At 39.2% G+C, this 23,112-nt stretch overlaps 1 protein-coding gene across 1 annotated transcript in view; it reads right to left on the minus strand.

The window, feature by feature from the left end:
- Window positions 1–20,691, minus strand: part of LOC121379351 (dexamethasone-induced Ras-related protein 1-like) — a 35,115-nt gene extending 14,424 nt beyond the window's left edge. Inside the window, exon 1 of the mRNA XM_041507923.1 lies at window positions 20,382–20,691. Coding sequence (XP_041363857.1) covers window positions 20,382–20,640 — 259 coding nt within the window. The 5' untranslated portion in view covers window positions 20,641–20,691. The remainder of the gene's footprint in view (window positions 1–20,381) is intronic.
- Between the last annotated feature and the right edge of the window lie 2,421 nt (window positions 20,692–23,112).

Below are 23,112 nucleotides of genomic sequence, written 5' to 3' on the forward strand. Positions count from 1 at the left end.
TAAGTGAGAATGATCAGATGTTTAACATTCAATAATAACAACAATAAATCAGTATTCCCCAGCTTTAAACAAAACTAACTTTAACTGTAACTGTCTACATTTTGCCCTTTCCTATCTTTTTTTCTATAAATTCAAAATTGTAACTTTAAAATTAAATACTTTCTGTCCGACACCCAGCCACTGGCTCTGCCAAAGACTGGGTGTGGGATATACGTGCCTGAACCTATTTTGGATATAGGCACGTTAATAAAGTACCCGTAACCGTAACAGTAACTTTAACTTTGTCTATTTTTGATTTATCTGTTCTGGGATCGATCCAGGTAGGTGGACTCATTGGGCTATTTCTCGAAAAGTTATATGGCGTCAGACATACGGTTAAAGACCACACAGATATTGAGGGAGGAAACCTGCTGTCGCCACTTCATGAGCTACTCTTTTCGATTATCAGCAAAGGATCTTTTATATGCACCATCCCATAGACAGGATAGCACATACCACGGCCTTTGATGTACCAGTCGTGGTGCACTGGCTGTGTGTTGAGTGTGTCGTTAAATAAAACATTCCCTTCCTTCCTGGTTATACAAGTATGACTATATACTACATCGCACTACTTCTGTGGGAGAAGTTTACGGTAAATAACGCCGATGGTTCAGAAATCCATCACGGTAATTTCTGACCACATTTGTCACCCAGGATTCCTGTACGACATGGCCACTTACATGTCCCTCAGTCTAACCGGCGCAACCTCCAATCTTACACTTTAAAACCTCTGTTTCCCCTCCAGTGCTAATCACGGTATTTGTGTCGCCGTCACTGTATTCCGATGTACGTGTAATAAGATTACCTGAACCCATATAAACACTATAGTTATCCGCATAACCTAATTTGATGACGCCCTGTAGCGAAAACTATAATATAATAAATAAAAAAAATTCTTGTTAAATTTGGATGAAAAATTAATGCTATCATGTCCACGTCGTGGGGTATCACATTATTGGTAATGAATAGTTTTAGCTTTAGGGTACGTTAAGCAAGCAAACCAGTAGCAACCTTTCTCTTTCTCCCTCAAAACATTTATCCACCTTTATGCCAGAGCACCGCACTGTCTCATTTTGCTGTTGGCAGCATACCACTTGTACAGTTATCATTTAGTACTAAACATGACAACTAACTTCAAATCAATGTGGGTTTTTAATACTTCAGAGGTCAGCTTACACGCAATCATAAAAAAAAAAAAAAATCGTGGAATATTTTTGCCTAAGAAAGCATTGTCACCTTGACATACACGGCAGTTATAATACTGACTATCTGTTTGGACATCATAGGTTATTCCCGTGGACCCTTCATATATTAAAGAATATGTGAAGAACTATTTCCTAACCCGGACTATATTATGCTGTTTCAACAAGTAACGACACGACACATGGTGGTGTTTTGCCTTGATTTGTACTGTAAACGCTTCAGTACGACCAACGGACGGACGTTTAACATTAAACGAACAAGATAAAGCGGAAAGCAGTCTGTCCTCACCGCAAAAACCTAACTGTACTGAACGCAGCCTGGTGGCGTGTCAAGGTCACCGTGTTTGTACTACAGATGGATACAAGATCGATAATAAATGGAAATCAAATGAAAATAAACGGTTTCAATAATCACCGTCCTCGCCGGTCCATCAAGTTAAAGTACGCGCGAATCTAGCAGAATAGAATTTATTTAAAAAATCACTGGAATCTTAACTGTGGCCCACGCCAGATTAATGTCAAGACGTTTTATAAAAGAAATGTTGGTAAGTTTGTTCAGACAGCTTCAGGGTAGGGGGAGGGGGAGCGGTCTGTCCTCCCTCTAAATATATTCAAGCATCTCTCTCTGTCTGTCTGTCTGTGTCCATTCTGTCTCTGTCTGTCTGTCTGTCTGTCTGTCTCTCTCTCTCTCTCTCTCTCTCTCTCTCTCTCTCTCTCTCTCTCTCTCTCTCTCTCTCTCTCTCTCTCTCTCTCTCTCTCTCTCTCTCTCTCTCTCTCTCTCTCTCTCTCTCTCTCTCTCTCTCTCTCTAAGTTTCATTGAGTTACCCTTTTTACGAGTTGGTCCATGTGCTCCATGAACATTACTGGATCGGCCCCTGATAATTAACGATACATCAGTATATTTTAAACTAAAGTTAACAACTTTGTTTTGTTTAACGACACCACTAAAGCACATTGATTTATTAATCATCGGCTATTGGATGTCAAACATTTGGTAATTCAGACATACAGTCTACATGTTTTCAATTTGCAGCAAAGAACCGTTTAAACACATGCACTTCTTAACAGACAGGACAGTACATATTACGGCCTTTGATATATCAGTCGTGTTGCACTGGTTATGACGAGCAACACCCAAACTAGTCCGTCGCCGAGGTTCAAGCCTACGAACCAAGCATCTTTGCTATCATTTTTTAATTGGTACACTGTCTATATAGTGCGAGAAGAAACTTACCGACGCCACAAAAGCTACCCCTACCAAATATCAGAGAGGATCTTTTATATGCGATTCCTCATATGCAGGATAACACGTCACCTACCAAGGAGTTTGATATGCCAGTCAAGGAGAATTCACTGAAACTAGAAAACTTCTAAAAGGTCCAACACCAGAGCGAGAGCGCGAAAGCATGAGAGAGAGAGAGAGAGAGAGAGAGAGAGAGAGAGAGAGAGAGAGAGAGAGAGAGAGAGAGAGAGAGAGAGAGAGAGAGAGACAGACAGACACACAGAGAGAAGGGGGGGGAAGAGGAGAGAGAGAGAGAGAGAGAGAGAGAGAGAGAGAGAGAGAGAGAGAGAGAGAGAGAGAGAGAGAGAGAGAGAGAGAGACACACACACACACACACACACACACACACACACACACACACACACACACACACAGACAGGCAGAGATAGAGACACAGACAAATATTTCACACTAGGCGGTCGCTCTAACACTGAGCTACATTCCCACCTCTAAGACGGCTCACAATGGCCGTGATAGAAAATGTAGGTATTATTGGTTTGTGTAGACATATAAACACGAATCGTCACTAAAAATATCGATGTTATGTGTCAAGTTCCTGACATCGCGTTTAACCAAGTAATAGATCAAAGAAAATGCTCAAGCCTTTTAACATATTGATCCTCGAATATCAACATGACATTGCATCAATGATTATCTCTTTGCTTTAATGTGTATGTATAAATAATAACATTATAAACTCACGGTAGAACGTTCACGTGTACCAAATTAGATGGTCTCAAGCCTACTATAATTGTTGAACTTTGACAAAGATAATGACACATCATAATTGAGCATGTCGTTTCATAATGTTTAGGAATGACGAATACATAATTTCTTGAAAACAATTAGATTTTTCCTTCTTTTCGTTAAAGAGTCACATCGTGCAATACATGTGCAGGGACATTTTCCCAAAAGTACATTAACAATCATCTAGGATGGAATGACTAGAACATGAAAAAGCAACTATATCTATCTATCTATCTATCTTTCAGTGAGGGATATGGTTTAAAAAGTGTGCTGTTATACAGATCTATTGCACACTTTTCTCAATAAGAAAACAACCTAAGCCTTATACAACGTAGTTAAAAAACATTCTGGCATGATGGTATTAAAAACAACAACAATTATTTTGATATGACTTAAATTAATATTTTAACAAGATATGCTTGTCTTGCAATTTCCGTTATTGATGTAAAAAGTCTTCATAGAAATCTTTCAAATTGATGACTGTTATTTGTTTAAACGTCCATACCCGGCGTGAACAAGACACACACGAGATTAAATTATTAAACACCCTAGTCGTGTTTCTTTTGCCAATTAATACACTACAATGTAATTATAAAATTACTTAACGGACATTCCTTAAAAATATTCGGCAGAAGACATGATCAAAGACTTAGTTTTAAGTGTTTAATTAATGAAAAAAAAAAATTTGTTTTATTTAATTAATGAATAGCAAATTTGAACGACGAGACCGTAATACGTGATCAAAGTCATAGCTCTGCAAACAGCAAACTCTAATGCGCATTTGGCAAAACAGTGATTAATTCCACGAATCTCTGTCCAGTGTCTCGTCTATAGGAGGACAGCCACTCCCGAGGAGATCCTTTACTGGAGATTGCATCCTTCTTGCACCGCCACAAAGAGGACTTCCACTCTTAGACTACTTTACTAAATTAAAAAAGTATCACGGGAAAAACTCATTGGAATAATTACAGCTGTGATGATATGCGCCCATGAATCACTCTCAAAAACACTGGTTCGTTGTGGTTTTCTTTTTCAATAATGATGACAGGAATCGTACATGCTGCGTCAAGATAAATCGCCACGGCAGACCATTAACAGCTTACTAACGACGGTAGTTGTGTTTGTATTGTACATTAATAGAAGATGTCTTAGTCTGGGAAGAAGAAAAAAACAGATGACGACAATAATGACCTAAAAGGCGGACCAATGTGAAGAACTTGTATGATTTTCTGTCCGGTGAGACTAATAATCTAAAACTGGAGCAAATCTGACAATAGTCACAGACAACAGAGTACTCCATCACTGTTACTTAGCGTGTTGCAGACGATATGATTCTACAGAACAGACGACACGGAAATCGTATAATCAAGACACAGACTTTGATTAAATGTTCGTGTACCGCTGATGACGTTATTACCGAGCTGTCACCCGCTAAACCAAGACTTATAGAAGAGGACGTTTGTTTTTGTTTATGAGCAGAATGTAGGTCATTCGCGAGGCGTTAAAGGGGTGGACAAGTCAAATATGACGCTTATGTGTTGGAAAGATGCATACCCGGACCACCAACACATACTGACACTTTAACAAATGAAAAAGGCGTAATTTTAGAGTTAATAAAAAACGTGGTTATTCCTGTTAACTGAGAGCAGTCATTTTGTTTCGTTTTAGTCGCGTCAAGTAATCTAGTTTGGAAGGAAGTGACGAAATGGGGTTATAGTATTTTTCTGTCTTAAAAAATCCAGACAAAATGCATACTAGTAGGCTACGTTGGAGCAAAAACGACCACTCACGATATCCAAGTGATAATTTCTTTTCTTTGGGACTATATAAATTGGTCAGTCCTGTAATTTTAGATGGGAAAGTCTACTTAATCAAGAGTTTTACAGAATTATTTACAGTAATAAAGCATGACGGTTGATAATGTCCATTACCATTTTAGGGGTGGCAGTTTATTTCACCATACCCTGTGATGTTAATAATATATGTACGTATTTTGTCTGTCTAGACGAAGTTAGCGGTATTTGATACCTATGTAAATAGTGTTCTTAATTATGGATCGGAAGTCTGGGGTTTTTACTCAGCACACGACATTGAGAAAGTGCATATACAATTTTGTAAACGTTCATTGGGTGTACATAATAGAACTTGTAATTACTTTGTTTATAGAGAATTGGGACGATTTCCACTAGCTATTATAAGAAAGCTGAGAATTTTTAAATATTGGATAAACCTTGGTAGTACCAGTAATTGCATTCTAAAAGCTGTGTACGAGGAAATGTATGAGTATGGAGATATTTGGCTAACGAATATTAAGCAGGAATTAGATACGCTTGGGCTAAGCTATATGTGGAAATCGACCCATACCCATATCTGTTTTTATTACATAATTAAAGAAAGAATATTTGATGTATTTAAACAAAAATCTTACAGTTTAATAACAGCGTCGCCAAAAAGGATCACTATATAAACACTTAATAATGGAATATCAATTACAAACATATCTGACGAAGCCAACTGATTCACGTAATATAAAAGAAATAACGAAAATGAGAATTTGTGCACACAGGCTAAATATTGAAGCTGGTAGGTACAAAAATATCGAGAAAACACAAAGAGTATGTACATTATGTAATATTAATGAGATTGAGGATGAGTTTCATTTTATTCTTCAGTGTCCACGATACGAAACTTTAAGAAATAGATTTATTAAGAAATACTACTCCAAGAACCCCAATGTTTTTAAACTAATACAGCTATTGTCAACTACAAACAATAAGGAGATAAATAACCTTGGCAAATACTTAATACAGGCGAACAAAATGAGGGATATGCTATTACTACAAACAACTTCATATATCTATGTGTAACCCATATTACCGATTGTTTATATATAGATATAGATGGATTGTTTTATCGGTATATGTGTATGTATTTCTGTAAGTCATTCTCCACCATTGTTCCGCACTATTGTACAAATATTGTATTTCATTGTTATAATGCTGATTAAGTTGGAAAACGTAACGCAATAAAGAACTTTAACTATGAAAAAGACGGCGGTAATTACTTGCCTCGTCTGGTTACCTACCAAATATACACCTGCCAATCAGGAATCACAGGTGGAGGCAACTACGCGATAGACCAGTTAACTAAGAAAACACTTCGATTTTCATTTCAGTACGACAGTCCAGTTATTTTGACCTCTTTGACAATGGTGGTTTATTTTGTATTGATAAATAATATATACTTATTGCTGGCTTTTATTCATGTTTATTCTATTTATTATGTATGTTCCTCTAATGCCGTTGTGGAACGGCCTGAGTGTAATAAAGTTCTGTTCTGTTCTGTTCTGCTTATCTGGATGGAAAAAGAAAGAAGTGTTTTATTTAACGACGCACTCAACACATTTTATTTACGGTTATATGGCGTCAGACATATGGTTAAGGACCACACAGATTTTTTTTATAGAGGAAACCCGCTGTCGCCACATAGGCTACTCTTTTACGACAGGCAGCAAGGGATCTTTTATTTGCGCTTCCCACAGGCAGGATAGCACAAACCATGGCCTTTGTTGAACCAGTTATGGATCACTGGTCGGTGCAAGTGGTTTACACCTACCCATTGAGCCTTGCGGAGCACTCACTCAGGGTTTGGAGTCGGTATCTGGATTAAAAATCCCATGCCTCGACTGGGATCCGAACCCAGTACCTACCAGCCTGTTGACCGATGGCCTAACCACGACGCCACCGAGGCCAGTCATATCTGGATGGATGTACAGACCATTACGATGCATACCTGTTTCATCATCACTCAAAAATAACGTACGTTTGTTTTCTAAGACTAATTCCTGACGCGACGCGTTAAGTATTACGTAACAACCGGCTCGTCAGAGGGCGTATTCACTGCGATGGAACAAAATGGCTGCGCCCGTTATATATAATAGCCATCACATTTAACCGTTTTATTAATTAAATACACTAATATACTTGTTGATATTAAGCAATAATGTGCATTATATATAGTTGAATATGCATACCAGTCAAAAAGCCTTGAGAGAGCATTCCTTTAAGCGATCGATTCTACTCGGAGTCTTTGCGGTGGAATCTAGGTCAAGATCATTCGCGTAGATATATTGCCCTTTTAGTTAAAATGTTTGTTTTAACAATACCTCTATAATCTGTACCAAACTTTAATTTACCCCCAACCCCTCCCCCTCCAAAAAAAAAAAAAAAAAAAAACAACAACAAAAAACAAAACAAAAAACTACTCAGCAGACGACATTCTGTACTGAGTGAATATTGCTGTTTTATTAGTATATCTTAATCATTGTTTTGTTGTTGTTGTTTCCAAAAACATAGGTTTGTTTTTAATTTTTACGTCAAACCAAACTGGCATTATTAACAAAATACATTAAATGGCGGCTGGTAGGTGGTATAGCGCACATTGACTAATTACTCATAAGCTGTTGTGTATCAAATATTTAATAACTCTGACACACACACACACACACACACACACACTATCACACACATACACACACACACACATATATATATATATATATATATATATATATATATATATATATACACACACACACACACACACACATATATATATATATATATATATATATATATATATATATATATATATATATATATATATATATATATATATATACATACACACACACATGTACATATATCCAGTTTAGTCTACTGCAACAATTATAACGATAAAAAACACAAATACTGCTATTCCAAAGAAGAAGATATATGTATATAATGTGTAGGTTTGATCGTTAAAAAGGCTAAATTAGTCTGCGACTACAATGGTAGCAAACAGTTCCTTTAAAGTGCGCACTTTAAGAGACAAATTAATTTTCATAAATCCATTACATAAATCAACTTCAGTGTAACCCTACCTTTAAAACCATCATCTACTGGTCAAGGTCACGTACGTGTTATGTGGTATGGGGAAACACGTTTACCTATGCGTGTTGAAATACTCAATAACATTTGCCACATTTTGCGTGCTGGCGTTTTTTCGTGTTATAATATTTATTGTGTCAGAAAAATCGGAAGAATATTCATGTTGACTTCCCTCTCACCAAATGAGTGGAGCGGGGCACTAAATGATCGCACTGTGTGTAATAATTATCTTTGCTTTGCTCCGGTAATCCACGACCGATAATTTGTACGACTAGTGCAGCTATGACGGCTTTGTCTGCCATCCGTTTCGTGTTTGGAAGTCACTACTGCGAACTTGTGTTCACGAATTATGTATGCCACTAAATCACTAGCTTCTATAACCTTGGCACCGGCCTCGGTGGCGTCGTGGTTAGGCCACCACATGCATCTTCTACCGACAAGCAGCAAGGGGTGTTTTGTATGCGATTTCTCTTGAACAGACAGTACACACGATGCAACAGTCGTAGAACAGATTAAAACTCGAATCCATTGCGGGTGATCGATCCTACGACTCATCGCACCCCAGACGAGCTCTCTACCACCGACCTACACCCTGCCCTCTATCTTAGCTAAGCTATAAGGTAAGGATCTAGCTCAGTCGGTAGAGCGCTCATCTGAGGTACTGGGGCCGTAAGACCGAACCACCTCAGTGAACACATTCTCTGATTATTTTTCCCCCGAACCAACCAGTCCACGAATGATATGTCAAAGGTGTGGTATGTGCTGTCCTGTCTGTGTGTGTGTGTGTGGGGGGGGGGGGGATGCATACAAATGGTACCTTTGTGTTAACTGAAAAATGTAGCCCATTTTCTCTAAGACTACGAGTCAAAAATTACTAATCGTTTGAGATCCAATAGTCGATGATAAATAAATCAATGTGCTCTAGCGGTGTCATTAAACAAAACAAGCTTTAACTTTTTATAATCTAAAAAAAGACGTCTATTCAGCAAAATCTGATATTGCCCAGTCAACAATAACATTTCTTAATTGGCCATGAGTTTGTGAATAATATACGCATCGGAATGGGAATGCCCCACTAAAGTCAATACATGACATCAAGCTACGTAGCCTATTTCTCAACTACGGTATGCAATTTCAAAAAAATCTGTTTGCAAATAGCGTGCATTACAACAATCCTGTCTACAGATTTGACGCCGCTAAGTCGTCAGTAACAGTTCTGAGATGGCCACGAGTTGTGAATAATTCATAGAACGAGCTGTAAGGCAATATCAGACCAATAATGGTATAAAGTCGTGCAACAATAGCCGATATGTATTTGCAACCCACTTTCCCAACATGATGTGCAGTAATATAAATATGCATTACAGCAATCAGGTCTAGCGGCGAAAAACCTGTATAACAAACAACTGTTCCTTCCAAAAAATATAATTAAAAAAATAAAAAATAAATGAGGAAAAAAAAAGAAGAAGAAGAAACAGAAGAAGCAAAAGAAAAGGGATAAAAAGGACAATACGACGAAACCTCTCTTTAATAACTGTTCCTATAGACGAGGCACTATATAGAGTTTCATAGAATCCACCACTATTTTGACAAATATCCATTGGACTCTGCTTTGTGCAGAGATACGGTCTTGATCGCGGATGACGGTTTCATCGTTCGCATTTTAGTTACGGTATAGAATATACGTCACAATCAACAGACAATGGTGCTATAGTAATTTAAATAGCTAATAAGAGACCAGATAATTATCAGAATGGCAACTTCTAACATCAACAGGGTTGCGTTTAGCGACAGCGTTGCAACAATAACGTTCGCGAACGATTTGTTTGGTTTCGAATTGTGGTCATTGTGTTTAACATAATGCGCACCCTCTCCCCTTCCCACCAACCGTCTAACTAGTGTATATTTGTTCTGTGTAGCGGAACTTGGTCCCCCGTTTTAATCTGCACCTGTCGACGATAACTGACGTCCCAATCATCTCTACCAAAAATGCCGGAAAGTTCTTATAACAGTAACGTAATTCAGCCTAGAGATTTGGCACTACCCTTTTCAATATCTAACATTTCGACCAAATGGCACGTTTGCTAGATAATCTCGATTTGTGCCGATGACACATTACTATGATACACAAAGTAGCCGTAGAATGCTAATTGACAGTCGCTATTTTAACCGTTACATGATTCGTAGCAACAGAGTTTAAAACACTCGTTGATTATCGGATGTGTGTGTGTGACAAACGTGCGGCAGTAAGACAATCTCACATTAAACAGTTTAGATAGCATGCGGTGAAATCGCAGAGGTCTTCAAATATAGCGACACAGGCTAACGACCTAGTCCCACAGTACTTCATTAAATTACACACACACACACACACACTCACACTCACACTCACACTCACACTCACACTCACACTCACACACACACACACACATATATATATATATATATATATATATATATATATATATATATATATACACATGCACACACACACACACACACACATACAAATACACACACACACACACATATATATATATATATACATATACACACATACACACACACCACACACATACACACACACACACACACACAGACACACACACACACACACACACACACACACACACACATCATGTAGAAAAGGAAAGATAGATGTCTGCCGGTCAAGGTAGACTATGTTTCATGTAAAAATGAGGTGGTAATTTGAATGTAAACATAAAAGTAGTACAAACCAAATAACGTCCGGCTGAGTCAAAGTTCGAGGTGCACCTTTTGATAGAGAGGTGAACACCACAAGTCCTGTTATTGGTGATAACATGCGAGTGTGTTGGTTATAAAAAAATAGTTTCATCTGGGAAAAAATGTATGTCATTTCATCTGGTACCACTGTGACAAGTACCCATGTGCTTGAAACATGTATGGGGTACCTGTAAAAAAAAGTACTCGAATTTTGTGCGGAACTAGGGCAGTCACATACGCTACCCGTTATCTCAGAAATTAGCAGCTTGACCCCCGATTTTGTAAGGGTGAGGGGTGGTAGTATTTATATCCGTGGCGTTTATGTCGATTGATACGCTGCAGTAGGAATTTTAGCCACATGTCTTACTATTGTCGTCTATGGGATTTGGTTTGGTAGTATACAACCTATAACACCTCACATCACACCCAAGTCAATACAACGGCTTTATTGCAACAACTCGCTTCTGAGTGAAATAAGACATGTTTATTTTATATAATGGACGGCAGTTAACCAACTAAAAATAGCTTCGCGTGAATTACGTGACTTGAAATGAACAATGTTTAGACATCACTCTCCCATTGACATTGCTACCAATCACTGACCTTTTTTTCTAACACTCTAAACCGCTAAAATCAGCTCTAAATTAGATCCCTACTTACCAATGAAAAGCGGGTTTCCGTTTCAGATTACATGTCAGAATTACCACATGTTTGACATCCAGTAGACGATGGTTATTAAATTAATGTGTTCTAGTGGTGTCGTTAAACAAAACATTAATTTTAAAAAATCTATTCATCATCATCATCATCATCATTAATCATCATCACCATCATCACCATCGTTTTTTTAATCACTAACGAAGACTAGATATTACGATCGATAAAATGTAACTGATATCTTCCTTCCTGATTTGATGCCACGGTAAAGTGCAGCGTGGGAGGCGTCTGTCCTTAAATGCCTGTGGGTCTGCAAGAAGTTAGTTAATTCCAGTAAAGTTAAATGATTGAATTTCAAATATATGGGTAGGTGGCAGGTTTTAAAGACAATTGTCTGACCACCCACTTGTGATACATTCGACCAAATGAACCCCGAACGCAGTTTGCCAAATGGGACTTCCAAAGGCGAGTTGATGACTGTGAGTAGGAGGGTTCGACTCAAACAACTTACTTATTATCCATATGGGCAGAGAGAAGTGGGGAAAGAAAAGTGATTTTTCTCTAGGGAAAGAAAAAGAAACTATCAACATTTCTTTCCCTAGATACGTTTTGACGTCACAACCAGGGCCCGTGCTTATAACACGTTTAGAGTCTTGACTCAACTCTAATAGTCTGAGACACTAACATCATGACAACCCCACACAAATTGTATGCGTGTGACGTCATTAGAGATTGATATTGGACTCTAAAAGTTGACTATAGCCATAGTATAGGCTTTGACGTCTGCATTTCCATTGTGGCAGCCATGTCAACAACTAACTTACATCATCAGCGATACGTACACCACAACTATGACGCAACACAGCTGTCTCTTGTTTTCAATTTGCAAACTGTTTATTAATAACAGTATCGATTTAAAATCTTCCATAAAATTATAAAGATTGATAATGGATAATAAATAGAATACCCAACTGGCTACTTGGCAATATCGTTTATTTTGCACTCGTGAATTGATGTTGTCCTTCCCGACATCAATTCACCCGTACAAGATAAACAGTATTGTCAAGTAGCGAGTTGAGTATTCTCTAATCACTTACTTATAAATATATGACTTGCCTATATCCGATTAAGGTTCAATCACGTTATCCTGGGGACTGTCCAGCAGCCTGGACTGCCTCTCCAAGACCCCAAACAACATATAAACATACATGGAATTTATAGTTCTCAAGCTGGTTATTACCAAGAACTCCCCGAAGAATTATATGCAGACCAAATTAGTGTTAAGACAACACCACACTATACGAGTGCATCGTACGAGAATAGCTGATTGTGATCACGGGCCTTCGGGTCCTGGTCGGAGTTTCTGGGTGTTTAGTTAATACCACTCGATGGAACAAGAAACAAGTCATGTAGATACCCTACGCTGCCCAATATATACGACAATTCGCCGTAGCGCGTTTGACTCGTTCCACCGAGTGGTACTAACTAACTAAACTCCAACCAGGGCACTGTTTTACGAAGCAATCTTAGCATCAAGATCACTAAGATCGCTTCGTAAAATGGAGCTGGACCTGAACGCCCGTGATTGTGACAAAACAACATTACCGGTACGATTTCATCGGTTGTAGGGGCGGGACATGGTCCAGTGGTAAAAGCGTTCGCTCGATGCGCGGTCGGTCTAGGATCGATTCCCGTTGTTGGACCCTATTGGGCGATTTCTCGTTCCAGCCAGTGCTCCACAAATGGTGTAACAAAGGCCGTGGTATATACTATCCTGTCTGTGCGATGGTAGTCCACGAAGTGGCGACAGCGGGTTTCCTCTCTCAATATCTGTGTGGTCCTTGACCATATGTCTGACGCCATATAACCGTAAATAAAATGTGTTGAGTGCGTCGTTAAATAAAACATTTCTTTCTTTTTTTCATCGGTTGTAATGCAATCGGCTATTTTCGTACGAGTGACTCGTGGCCTTTATCTTCAGACAGCAGGCGACGCCCTCGCTTTGACACACTGACTATAACCTCTCCCACCCCTGTACAGACGAGACATTTCCGGCTGGGGGCTTCTGCTAATTACTCTAATTTTACTTTATCGTCAGTCTTAGCAGGAAAGCCAATTCAAAGAAGTTATTTTTAGAAAGCTTCCAAGAAGGGTAACGCCATTTTTAAATTTCATGTATTTTTTAAGTAACAGGTTTTGCTAATGATGTCTATGTGTGGCTTGGGGAAAGTAATCATGTTACAAGAATATATCAAGAATTAATGTGGATAGTAAATAGATATTCTTACTGACTGCACAAAACATGTAGGTTGGGTGTAATACTAATTCTGAAAGGAGGGGGACGTAGCCCAGTGGAACAAGTGTTCGCTTGATGCGCGGTCGGTCTAGGACCGATCCTCGACGGTGGACCCATTTGGCTATTTTTTTTCACAGCCAACTGGTATATCAAAGGCCGTGGTATGTGTTATCCTGTCTGTGGAATGATGCATATAAAAGATACCTTGCTTTTGTTACTAATGGAAAAACGTAGCGGGTTTTTTCTCTAAGACTGTGTCAAAAGTATTAAATGTTTAACATGGGGGCGGCAGTCCATGATTAATAAATCAGTGTGCTCTAGTGGTGTCGTTAAACAAAACAAACTTTAACTTTACTAATTCCAACAACACAAAGTACATCTAGAAACATAAATATTGCAGAATCAGTTTTGTTTCAATGAGAATTAATTTTAGAGTTATAGTTTTTAGCCACATTTTAATTTTAAATTTAAAAAGTGCAATGATGTCATACTTTAATGTTAGCCACATCAAAAGCCGTGATATCTAACGTCCTGTTATTTGGGAAAGTGCAAATAAAGATCCCCTGGAAAAATGTAGCGGGTTTCTTCTAAGACTGCGAATAAACAATTACCAAATGTTAAACATCCAATACCCGATGATTAATAAATCAATGTACTCTAGTAGTATTCTTGACAAAACAAACTTAACTTTAATGTGAGACACAGTAGATTAACGACACACTAGACTAACAAGAAAAAAAAGAAAAACTAATTTGTTTTCGCTTCTGAATCAGTGTAGCAGTGGGGACTAAGTGAGCAAGGATTAAAGGGTTTTCAAGGACAGGATCTGACGCCGTCTGAAGTCATCTAAGTGCGCTTACACGTAACGAGATTGAGGAACGCTTCAGACAAGACCGAGGGCGTGAAACGATGATAATTGAGCCAAGATGATTTCTATCTCGATTGCGAATCCCGTTAGATGAAATACTGAGAATTTAGTTACTGGTTTTTTATGGGGGCGACAGGAGAAAAAGAATCTTAGAAAGGAAAGGTAAATTGCTTTAACAACAACCCAGTACTAAAAGGAAACTAGCTACCGCCACATAAACTATTGATACACGGTAAAAAATATCAAAAAGGGATCTTTTATATATACTTTTCCATAGACAAGACTGTACGTATCACGATCATTGACTCCCGCCATAGAATCGTGGACTGACTATACTAGAACCCGAATCCATGGTGGGCGTGCCCGAACCGTAAGGATGTGGGCACGTTAATACAGTTCCCTTCCCTTCACGATCATTGATATATCAGTCATGAGACGTTTGGCGGAAAAAAACAGACGAAGTCAATAGGTGAGCGCTCTACCACTGAGATACATCCCTTCCCCCGCAGTCGACACTGTCAGCGTTTTGAGAAGCCAGGGGCCTAATTCACAAAGGTCTCTTAGACTCTGCTAGACAACAAGGCATCTTCTTTGCAAGTCTTTTTGCATTGCACTGCGATATCGCAAAGTTGCGAGAGTTTAGTGAATTAGGCCCCAGAAATGTTAGGTCAACCAGTCCAGGGCCCCGTTCCACAAAGCGATCTTAACCCTAAGATCACCTTAAGTGCATAGCTACCTTATGCACTAAGGTGATCTTAGTGCTAAGATCGTTTCGTGGAACGGGGTCCAGACCAATAGCAGCGAAGTCTAAGTTCTATGGGGAGGCACAATCTCTAGTGAGAGACACACACGCCAGACTTTAATCTTGATTTATATTATATAGAGTAGGACAAAAAAAACCTAAAATAAAACCTACATTTTCGTCCACATGTGGCGAGGGAAGGGGAGGTGGGGGGGGGGGGGGTGTGAACCAATGTGACTGCCATGTGACTCAGACATAAAGTACCATACCACCATCCACTGTTTTGCTGCTTTGTGTAGCTGCTTAATATAGTCTGGTTTAGGAAATAGGACTTAAATAACATGAAATACTGAAATGCCTTTTCCAACCGTTCTCTGATTATTAAAAGTAGGCTGACAACTGCAGTATTTAAGTAACCCATAGACTTTAAGTTATTTCTTATTTTTATTATAAAATGATAACCACTGTGCATATGGTTAGTTGCCACTAGCACTTAAAGAACAGCAAATTGACACGGTGCTCTGGTTTAGGGGTGAATAACTCAATGTTTCTGTTGTCCACATATACTGATTGTTTGCATGGTAGTTATCAAGTGAATGTACTTCCTAAAAATAGCAGTCACGTAACCATCTCCATGTTGTCCTATGTTTCATAGAAAATATCCTGACATAGAAATTCTATTGAAATTTGAATGAATGAATGAATGAATCTTTAACGACACGCCAGCACTAAAATACACATCGGCCATTGGGTGTCAGAAAGGTAAGTATATGAACATATTATTTATTTTAATTTGAAATGAATGCAAAAGTGAATGCTGGTGTGTAACCTTAAATGTTATACATAGAGTATCATTATAATTCCGGGTATTCCAGCTGATGTTACATCAGGGATTTTTATCTTGCTGACAGAGCGCAGCGCTCGGATAACAAACAGATGTGTTGTAATACTTGTAAATCGACGCTGTCCGGAAACCAGGAAACAGAAGAAGACTAACAGGAAATAGGTTTGTAAATAGAAGCGCTTTCGGGAAACCCAAGAAACGAACAGAAAATGAAGTAATTTTGTAGTGGATTTTCTGTCTGTGAAGACTGACCTTGCAAGGAAATTACAATAAAAACAGTGGCCTGGTTAGCTACCCCCCCCCCCCCCCCCCAAAAGAAACCCCCAGAAAAAAAAACCCAACCCCTCCAACCCCCCAAAAAACAACAACAACAACAACAACAAAAAACAACAACAACAACACACACCCACAAAACCCCCAACAAAAGCCAATCAACAAAAACAACAACCAAAAACGCAAGCAACCTCCATATACCAGATTAAATAATGAATAGTAATACAAAGTAAACGTTTGTTTTATTTAACGACACCACTAGAGCACACTGATTATTAATCTACGGATATTGGATTTCAAACATTTGGTAGTTCTGACATACAGTCTTAGAGAGGAAACCCGCTACATTTTTCTATTATTAGCAATGGGTCTTTTATATACACCATCTCATAGACAGGATAGCACATACCACGGCCTTTGATATACCAAAATAGTAATAGTAATAAAGAGTAATAGAAGCAGAAAGTACATGATTCGTTTCTATATAAATGTATTTACACACACGTGTGCGCCTTTATCTCATTAATATTCCAGGACCGCGTTTTACGAAGCTATCTTAGGGCTAAGATCAACAATTTTTTAAGATAGCTATGCACTTAAGGTGATCTTAGCACTAAGATCACTTCGTAAAACGGGGCCCTGAACTCGACATCTTGCAGAAAGAGATACATTCTATACATTTCCATCACTTGTTGCCTTCTCCGATGTGCGTGGGCTACAAATTTCACAGCTCTAACAAATTGATCACGAGCTTTCAAACAGACATTTTCAATCGGTGAACGGTTATTATAGATGTCTAGCGGCAAACTCGACAGTATAGCGGCAAACTCGACAGTATTGCAGCAAACTCACAAACTCGACGGTATAGCGGCAAAGTCACAAACTCGACAGTATAGCGGCAAACTCGACAGTATTGCAGCAAACTCACAAACTCGACAGTATAGCGGCAAACCCGACAGTATTGCAGCAAACTCACAAACTCGACGGTATAGCGGCAAAGTCACAAACTCGACAGTATAGCGGCAAACTCGACAGTATTTCAGCAAACTCAAAATCTCGACAGTATAGCGGCAAACTCACAAACTCGACAGCATAGCGGCAAACTCTCAAACTCGAAGTACAGCGGCAAACTCGACAGTATAACGACAAACTCACAAACTCGACAGTATAGCGGCAAACTCAAAAACTCGACAGTATAGCGGCAAACTCACAAACCCGAAATACAGCAGCAAACTAGACAGTATAGCGGCAAACTCACAAATTCGACAGTATAGCGGCAACCTCATAAACTCGACAGCATAACGGCAAACCCACAAACTCGACAGTATAGCAGCAACCTCATAAACTCGACAGCATAGCGGCAAACTCACAAACTCGACAGTATAGCGGCAAACTCACAAACTCGACAGCATAGCGGCAAACTCACAAACTCGACAGTATAGCAGCAACCCCATAAACTCGACAGCATAGCGGCAAACTCACAAACTCGACAGTATAGCGGCAAACTCACAAACTCGACAGCATAGCGGCAAACTCACAAACTCGACAGCATAGCGGCAAACCCACAAACTCGACAGCATAGCGGCAAACTCACAAACTCGACAGTATAGCGGCAACCTCATAAACTCGACAGCATAGCGACAAACTAACAAACTCGACAGAATATCGGCAACCTGAACAGTAGTGAACTCAGTTTGTGACTACTGTGGAATGTGCTGCGAAAGAGGGTACTACGTACAGAAGACGCGTGTTGAGTAAGGAAGGAAATGTTTTATTTAACGATGCGCTCAACACATTTTATTTACGGTTATATGGCGTCGGACATATGATTAAAGACCACACAGATATTGAGAGAGGAAACCCGCTGTCGCCACGGACGGACGGACGGACGGACGGACGGACGGACAGACAGACAAACAGACAGACAGAAGGGCGGAGACGAAACCTATAGTTTCCTCAGGTTGAACTGGTAGGGGACTAATAAAATAGTATGTAAATACTGGAGACTTTGCTAGTCTTACGTTTGGACTTTGACCTTTGATGGCACTAGTGTCAAAACCTTTGCAGCGAAGATGAGATTTTTTTTCGCCTCTGTTGGACAGGTCTATCTGTTTTCAACTACATCGATGAATTACGTGTGCAAGTCAAATTATGGAGATGGTGAAACACCCCTCCCACCCACGACACCCCCCTCCCCTCCGTTTTGCATGGAAATATTACTTTTACCAATACTTAAGCATACATCATTTCAGAATTTAAAAATCCCAGGATGCCCTTTCTGATTGTCAAAATGTAGAATGTGAGGTTTTTTTTATACAACACGAGGTCATATAAATCATATTTCACAGACCACGTGGATTAATTATATGCATACATCCTTCTGGAAATGTCGTGTTTTTCAACCGATACCATGAGCGATGGCCAAAGGCTGAACGAGCAAGTGACATCTGCGATGGCGGTTTTCTTGTTTTACTCTTAAATGCTTAAAGGTTTTTAAACTAATGCATGATTAAATCGATAAAACAGATAATTTGATTAATTCAGCTCCACAACATAAGCGTTAGTATATTCCATAGGCTGTTTACGAGCATTTGTTTTTGCAGTTTGTATTGCAGCTATTATAATAAATACTATAATATTTCACGACAAGGGTACGTAATTCGTGATTACAGGAACACTGTGGAGTCTTTGTAGCACATATATAATTCTGTCGAACAAAGGCCAGGCTCCCAAATTCTTGCTAATAATATTTATTTAATAATTATTGTTGTGATTTTTCCTTATTTGTACACTGAACTGGAAAACATTTGACGTTTTATAATTCAGTTTTCAAACTATCGAGTTTGGAAAGGAAAGGAAAGGAAATAGTTTATTTAACGACGCACTCAACACATTTTATTCACGGTTATATGGCGTCTGACATATGGTTAAGGACCACACAGATATTGAGGGAGGAAACCATATACCACGGCCATTGGTGTACCAGTCGTGATGCACTGGTTGGAGCGAGAAATAGCGCAATGGGCCCACTGATGGGGATCGATCCCAAACCGACCGCGCATCAAGCGAGCGCTGTACCACTGGGCTACGCCTCGCCCCAAAACTACCGAGAGTGCGATACATCATACTATTCACGAGCTTAAGAGAACTACATATCCAGGCGTCTAGTTTCAGTATTAATCAGTACAGCTTTAGCTATGTACCACAATAGGTCAGTCCTGAAGCATGTGTTTGTGTGTGTGGGGGGGGGGGGGGGGGGGGGGGAGGATCAAAGATTTTATCGTGAGGGGTGTAATTACACGAATGTGCTTGGCGGGCGGGAAATTGCAAAATACATTTTATTTGTACTTTTATGCAATTATGGCACTTTATTGCAGCCCTCTGCAATTTCCCACGGCAATCAGCAATGCTGTGAAGATTGGCGTGCAGTTTTTAATTCTTCATGGCAACTGGGTTTTTTTTGTCTTGGACTATATTCGATTTTTTTTTTTTTTTTTTTGGGCCGTGGACATTTTCTTAACTGCAGGGGTTGAATGACAATATGAGGACCATTTGACAAAAGATAGATGGAAAATGGTGACTGAGATTATAAATGATAATGATAAGGAAAGCAGAAATGGCAATAAAACTAAACTACTGAGTTATTTAACAAATAGTATTACAAGATCAGAAATTAAAATAATAATAATAATAACAATAACAACAATAACAATAATAATAATAATAATATCCGAACGGACAAGTACCAAACTCACCTGTAATTAACGACAACCTTCTCATCGCCGGAAACGGGTGGTTACCGGAAGTGTCGAGGATATCCAACCGATAGGCATTGCCCTTGATCCTGTAGATCTTCCTGTGGAAGTCCTCGATGGTCGGGGTGTACTTGTCGTCGAACTTGTTGTACAGGAACCTCGCCACTATGGAGGTCTTTCCGACCTTGGACGAGCCGAGGATCACCAGACGATGGCAGTTCTCGGCCGGGGCGTTGTTCGCCTGTTCCACTAGCGCCATCTTGGAGAAGGATCCCGTGGCCGCGGGCCAGCAGAAGCAGCTGGACTGTCTCAAGTTAGGCGAGACGGTCTCGGTCTGCGGGATGTAGCGTCCCCAGGGCTTGCTGCAAGAACAACACAGATCGAGACTTAGCATCACCTTGCTGACCATGGCGTCGTGTTGAGACTGACAGTGGCGGTTATCGAGACACGATAATAAACAGGTTTTCGCTGTTCGTGGCATAACACGATCGTGGATGTCAATGTCTTAGTGCGGATTTTGTTATGTTTCTGAACATGGATTTTATTTTTTAATAGAAAATTGAGAAAAGACAGTTATCGAGATACGATAAAATGTGTTTCTAATGCTAGTGGCATAACACTATGTCATCAGTGTTAATGTCTCAGTGCGGCTTTTGTAATGTTTCCGAAGACGGGATTTTGGAAACTGAGACTAATAAAACTAATCTGTTTATGCACTCTACTTCGTCACACAGTCATTGTAGGAAAAACAATCCACGAAAGTAAAAAACAAATGAAGTTTTTTTCTCTCCTCCCTTATCTCTAAAACACACAAGAACAACTTTTAAAGTATTTTTCCTACACTATCTATGTCGTGACGTATCGGCGATGAACAAACTGTAGTGTTTAGACCGAATCCTCACTTTTGGCACCCGTATTCAAATTAGTTCCAAAGTCTCGTTTTGAAATGTCTTTCTACTCAACAAACAAATGTACTCATATCTGAAAATCCAGTCTCCTGCTATGAAAGTCTTGATCACCAGTGACGTTCTGGCTCAATAACAAAAACTACGTGTACACACATTGCGAAATCCAGTCTACGCGACTAAAAGTTTCGATCTTCAATGACGTTCTGCTTGACAAAGACACACGCGTAAACCTAGTCTTACAGATAACCCTATCACAGCCAGTTGTCGTCTGCTGCCCAGGTACTACTATGCTAACTCGATCTGTCATTCTGGGCAGCGGCTGTATAATCAAATCGATGGCACGAGGAAAACACCAAGCCGTTTGCAATCACTTGTCACTGCTAACTACCAATGCCATGTCAACGTCATGGAATCAATCTGTTTTTCTTTCCCACGAGAAGATATGACAGCATTATGACATGGAAGGCTATAGCCACTAACTTTTTTTTTTCAAACAACTTATTTTTAAAAAGGCTCATCCGTTTATTTATTTATTTATTCATCGCAACAAAATTGAATGGATGTTATCGGCTAAGATTGCGGTTATTATTTACGGACAACAGGCACAGAACATGTTGAATGCGCCATAAATAATATTACATGAGTGGCAGTTATAGACCATTTATCTTACAACGTGTTGTTTCAAAACGTATCTAGCGTGTGCAAGCAAGTTAGATACGAGTGAAAATAATGGGTTGTAAGATAAATGGTCTCTAATGCAATTGAATAGAATAGATGTTTATCGACACTCCAGCACGAAAGATACATAGGCTATCGGGTGTCAAACTATAGTACATGCTAAACATTAAGTGACGATTAACATGAGACAGCGGTAGTATTCTATTTCTTACTTAGTATACTAATAAGGCCAGTATTTTTAAATTTTTAGGTTTACGAACAAGAACTTTTGTGCACAAAGGTAGGAGGAAGGGGGGGAAAAAAAAAAAAAAAAAAAAAAACCCCACCTGTTTGGGGTGTATCAGTAGGAGTGGGGTTTTTTTTCTCACTGTTACCTTACGAAATGCGCCACAATAGACTAGAATGGTAACTTTTTTTTTCTTTAGAGCTATTTGTGGAAGTCGGCGGCAAAAAAGTAAAAAATAAAAGTGAAAAATACGACTTTGTTTTCTTTTTTTTTAGCAAAATTTATGTCGGCGGGTTCGTAAACCGAATAATAAAAAAATACTGGCCTAAATTAGGTTTAAAACAAATTTAAACGTCTTTTCCAAATAAAATGTATTTGCAGCGCTTGCGCTTGGGGTTTATTTATGCGTCACAGAGCATTCAGTTCCGACCGTGCTTATTTCATTGGATGGTATAGCTATGGCGACCTGTCAACATCGTGAAGCAACCAATTACAAGTATCAATGGTTATAAACAACTGATGGTCTCTCACATGGTTATGTATGAAATAAGGAATCTGAACGATAAAACAGTTACCGCATTCCAAATCGTATCTCTGCACAATCAGAGTAAAAAAGAAGTTTTAACAAGATAGTGATTTCTCCTAACAATGGAAATGTGTTATAAGCGCTCTCCTGAATTCGAAATGCCATAGGCTGTAGGGTCAGTACCCATGGGTGGAACCATATTGTTATTTTTCAATGCTACATGACTGGTACATCGAATGCCGTGGTATGCACTGTCCCACAAGGAAATGAATAAGCTATACATGTAATTTCAAAACGTGCTATTAGAAATGGGGATTTGTCATTTAGGGGGACGGGATACCGCCCTTGGACTGATTTCTCTCTCATCAACTTTCAAAATAGATAAATCGTTTA

Source organism: Gigantopelta aegis, chromosome 8 (assembly GCF_016097555.1).
Source record: "Gigantopelta aegis isolate Gae_Host chromosome 8, Gae_host_genome, whole genome shotgun sequence".
Taxonomy (NCBI): Eukaryota; Metazoa; Mollusca; class Gastropoda; order Neomphalida; family Peltospiridae; genus Gigantopelta; species Gigantopelta aegis.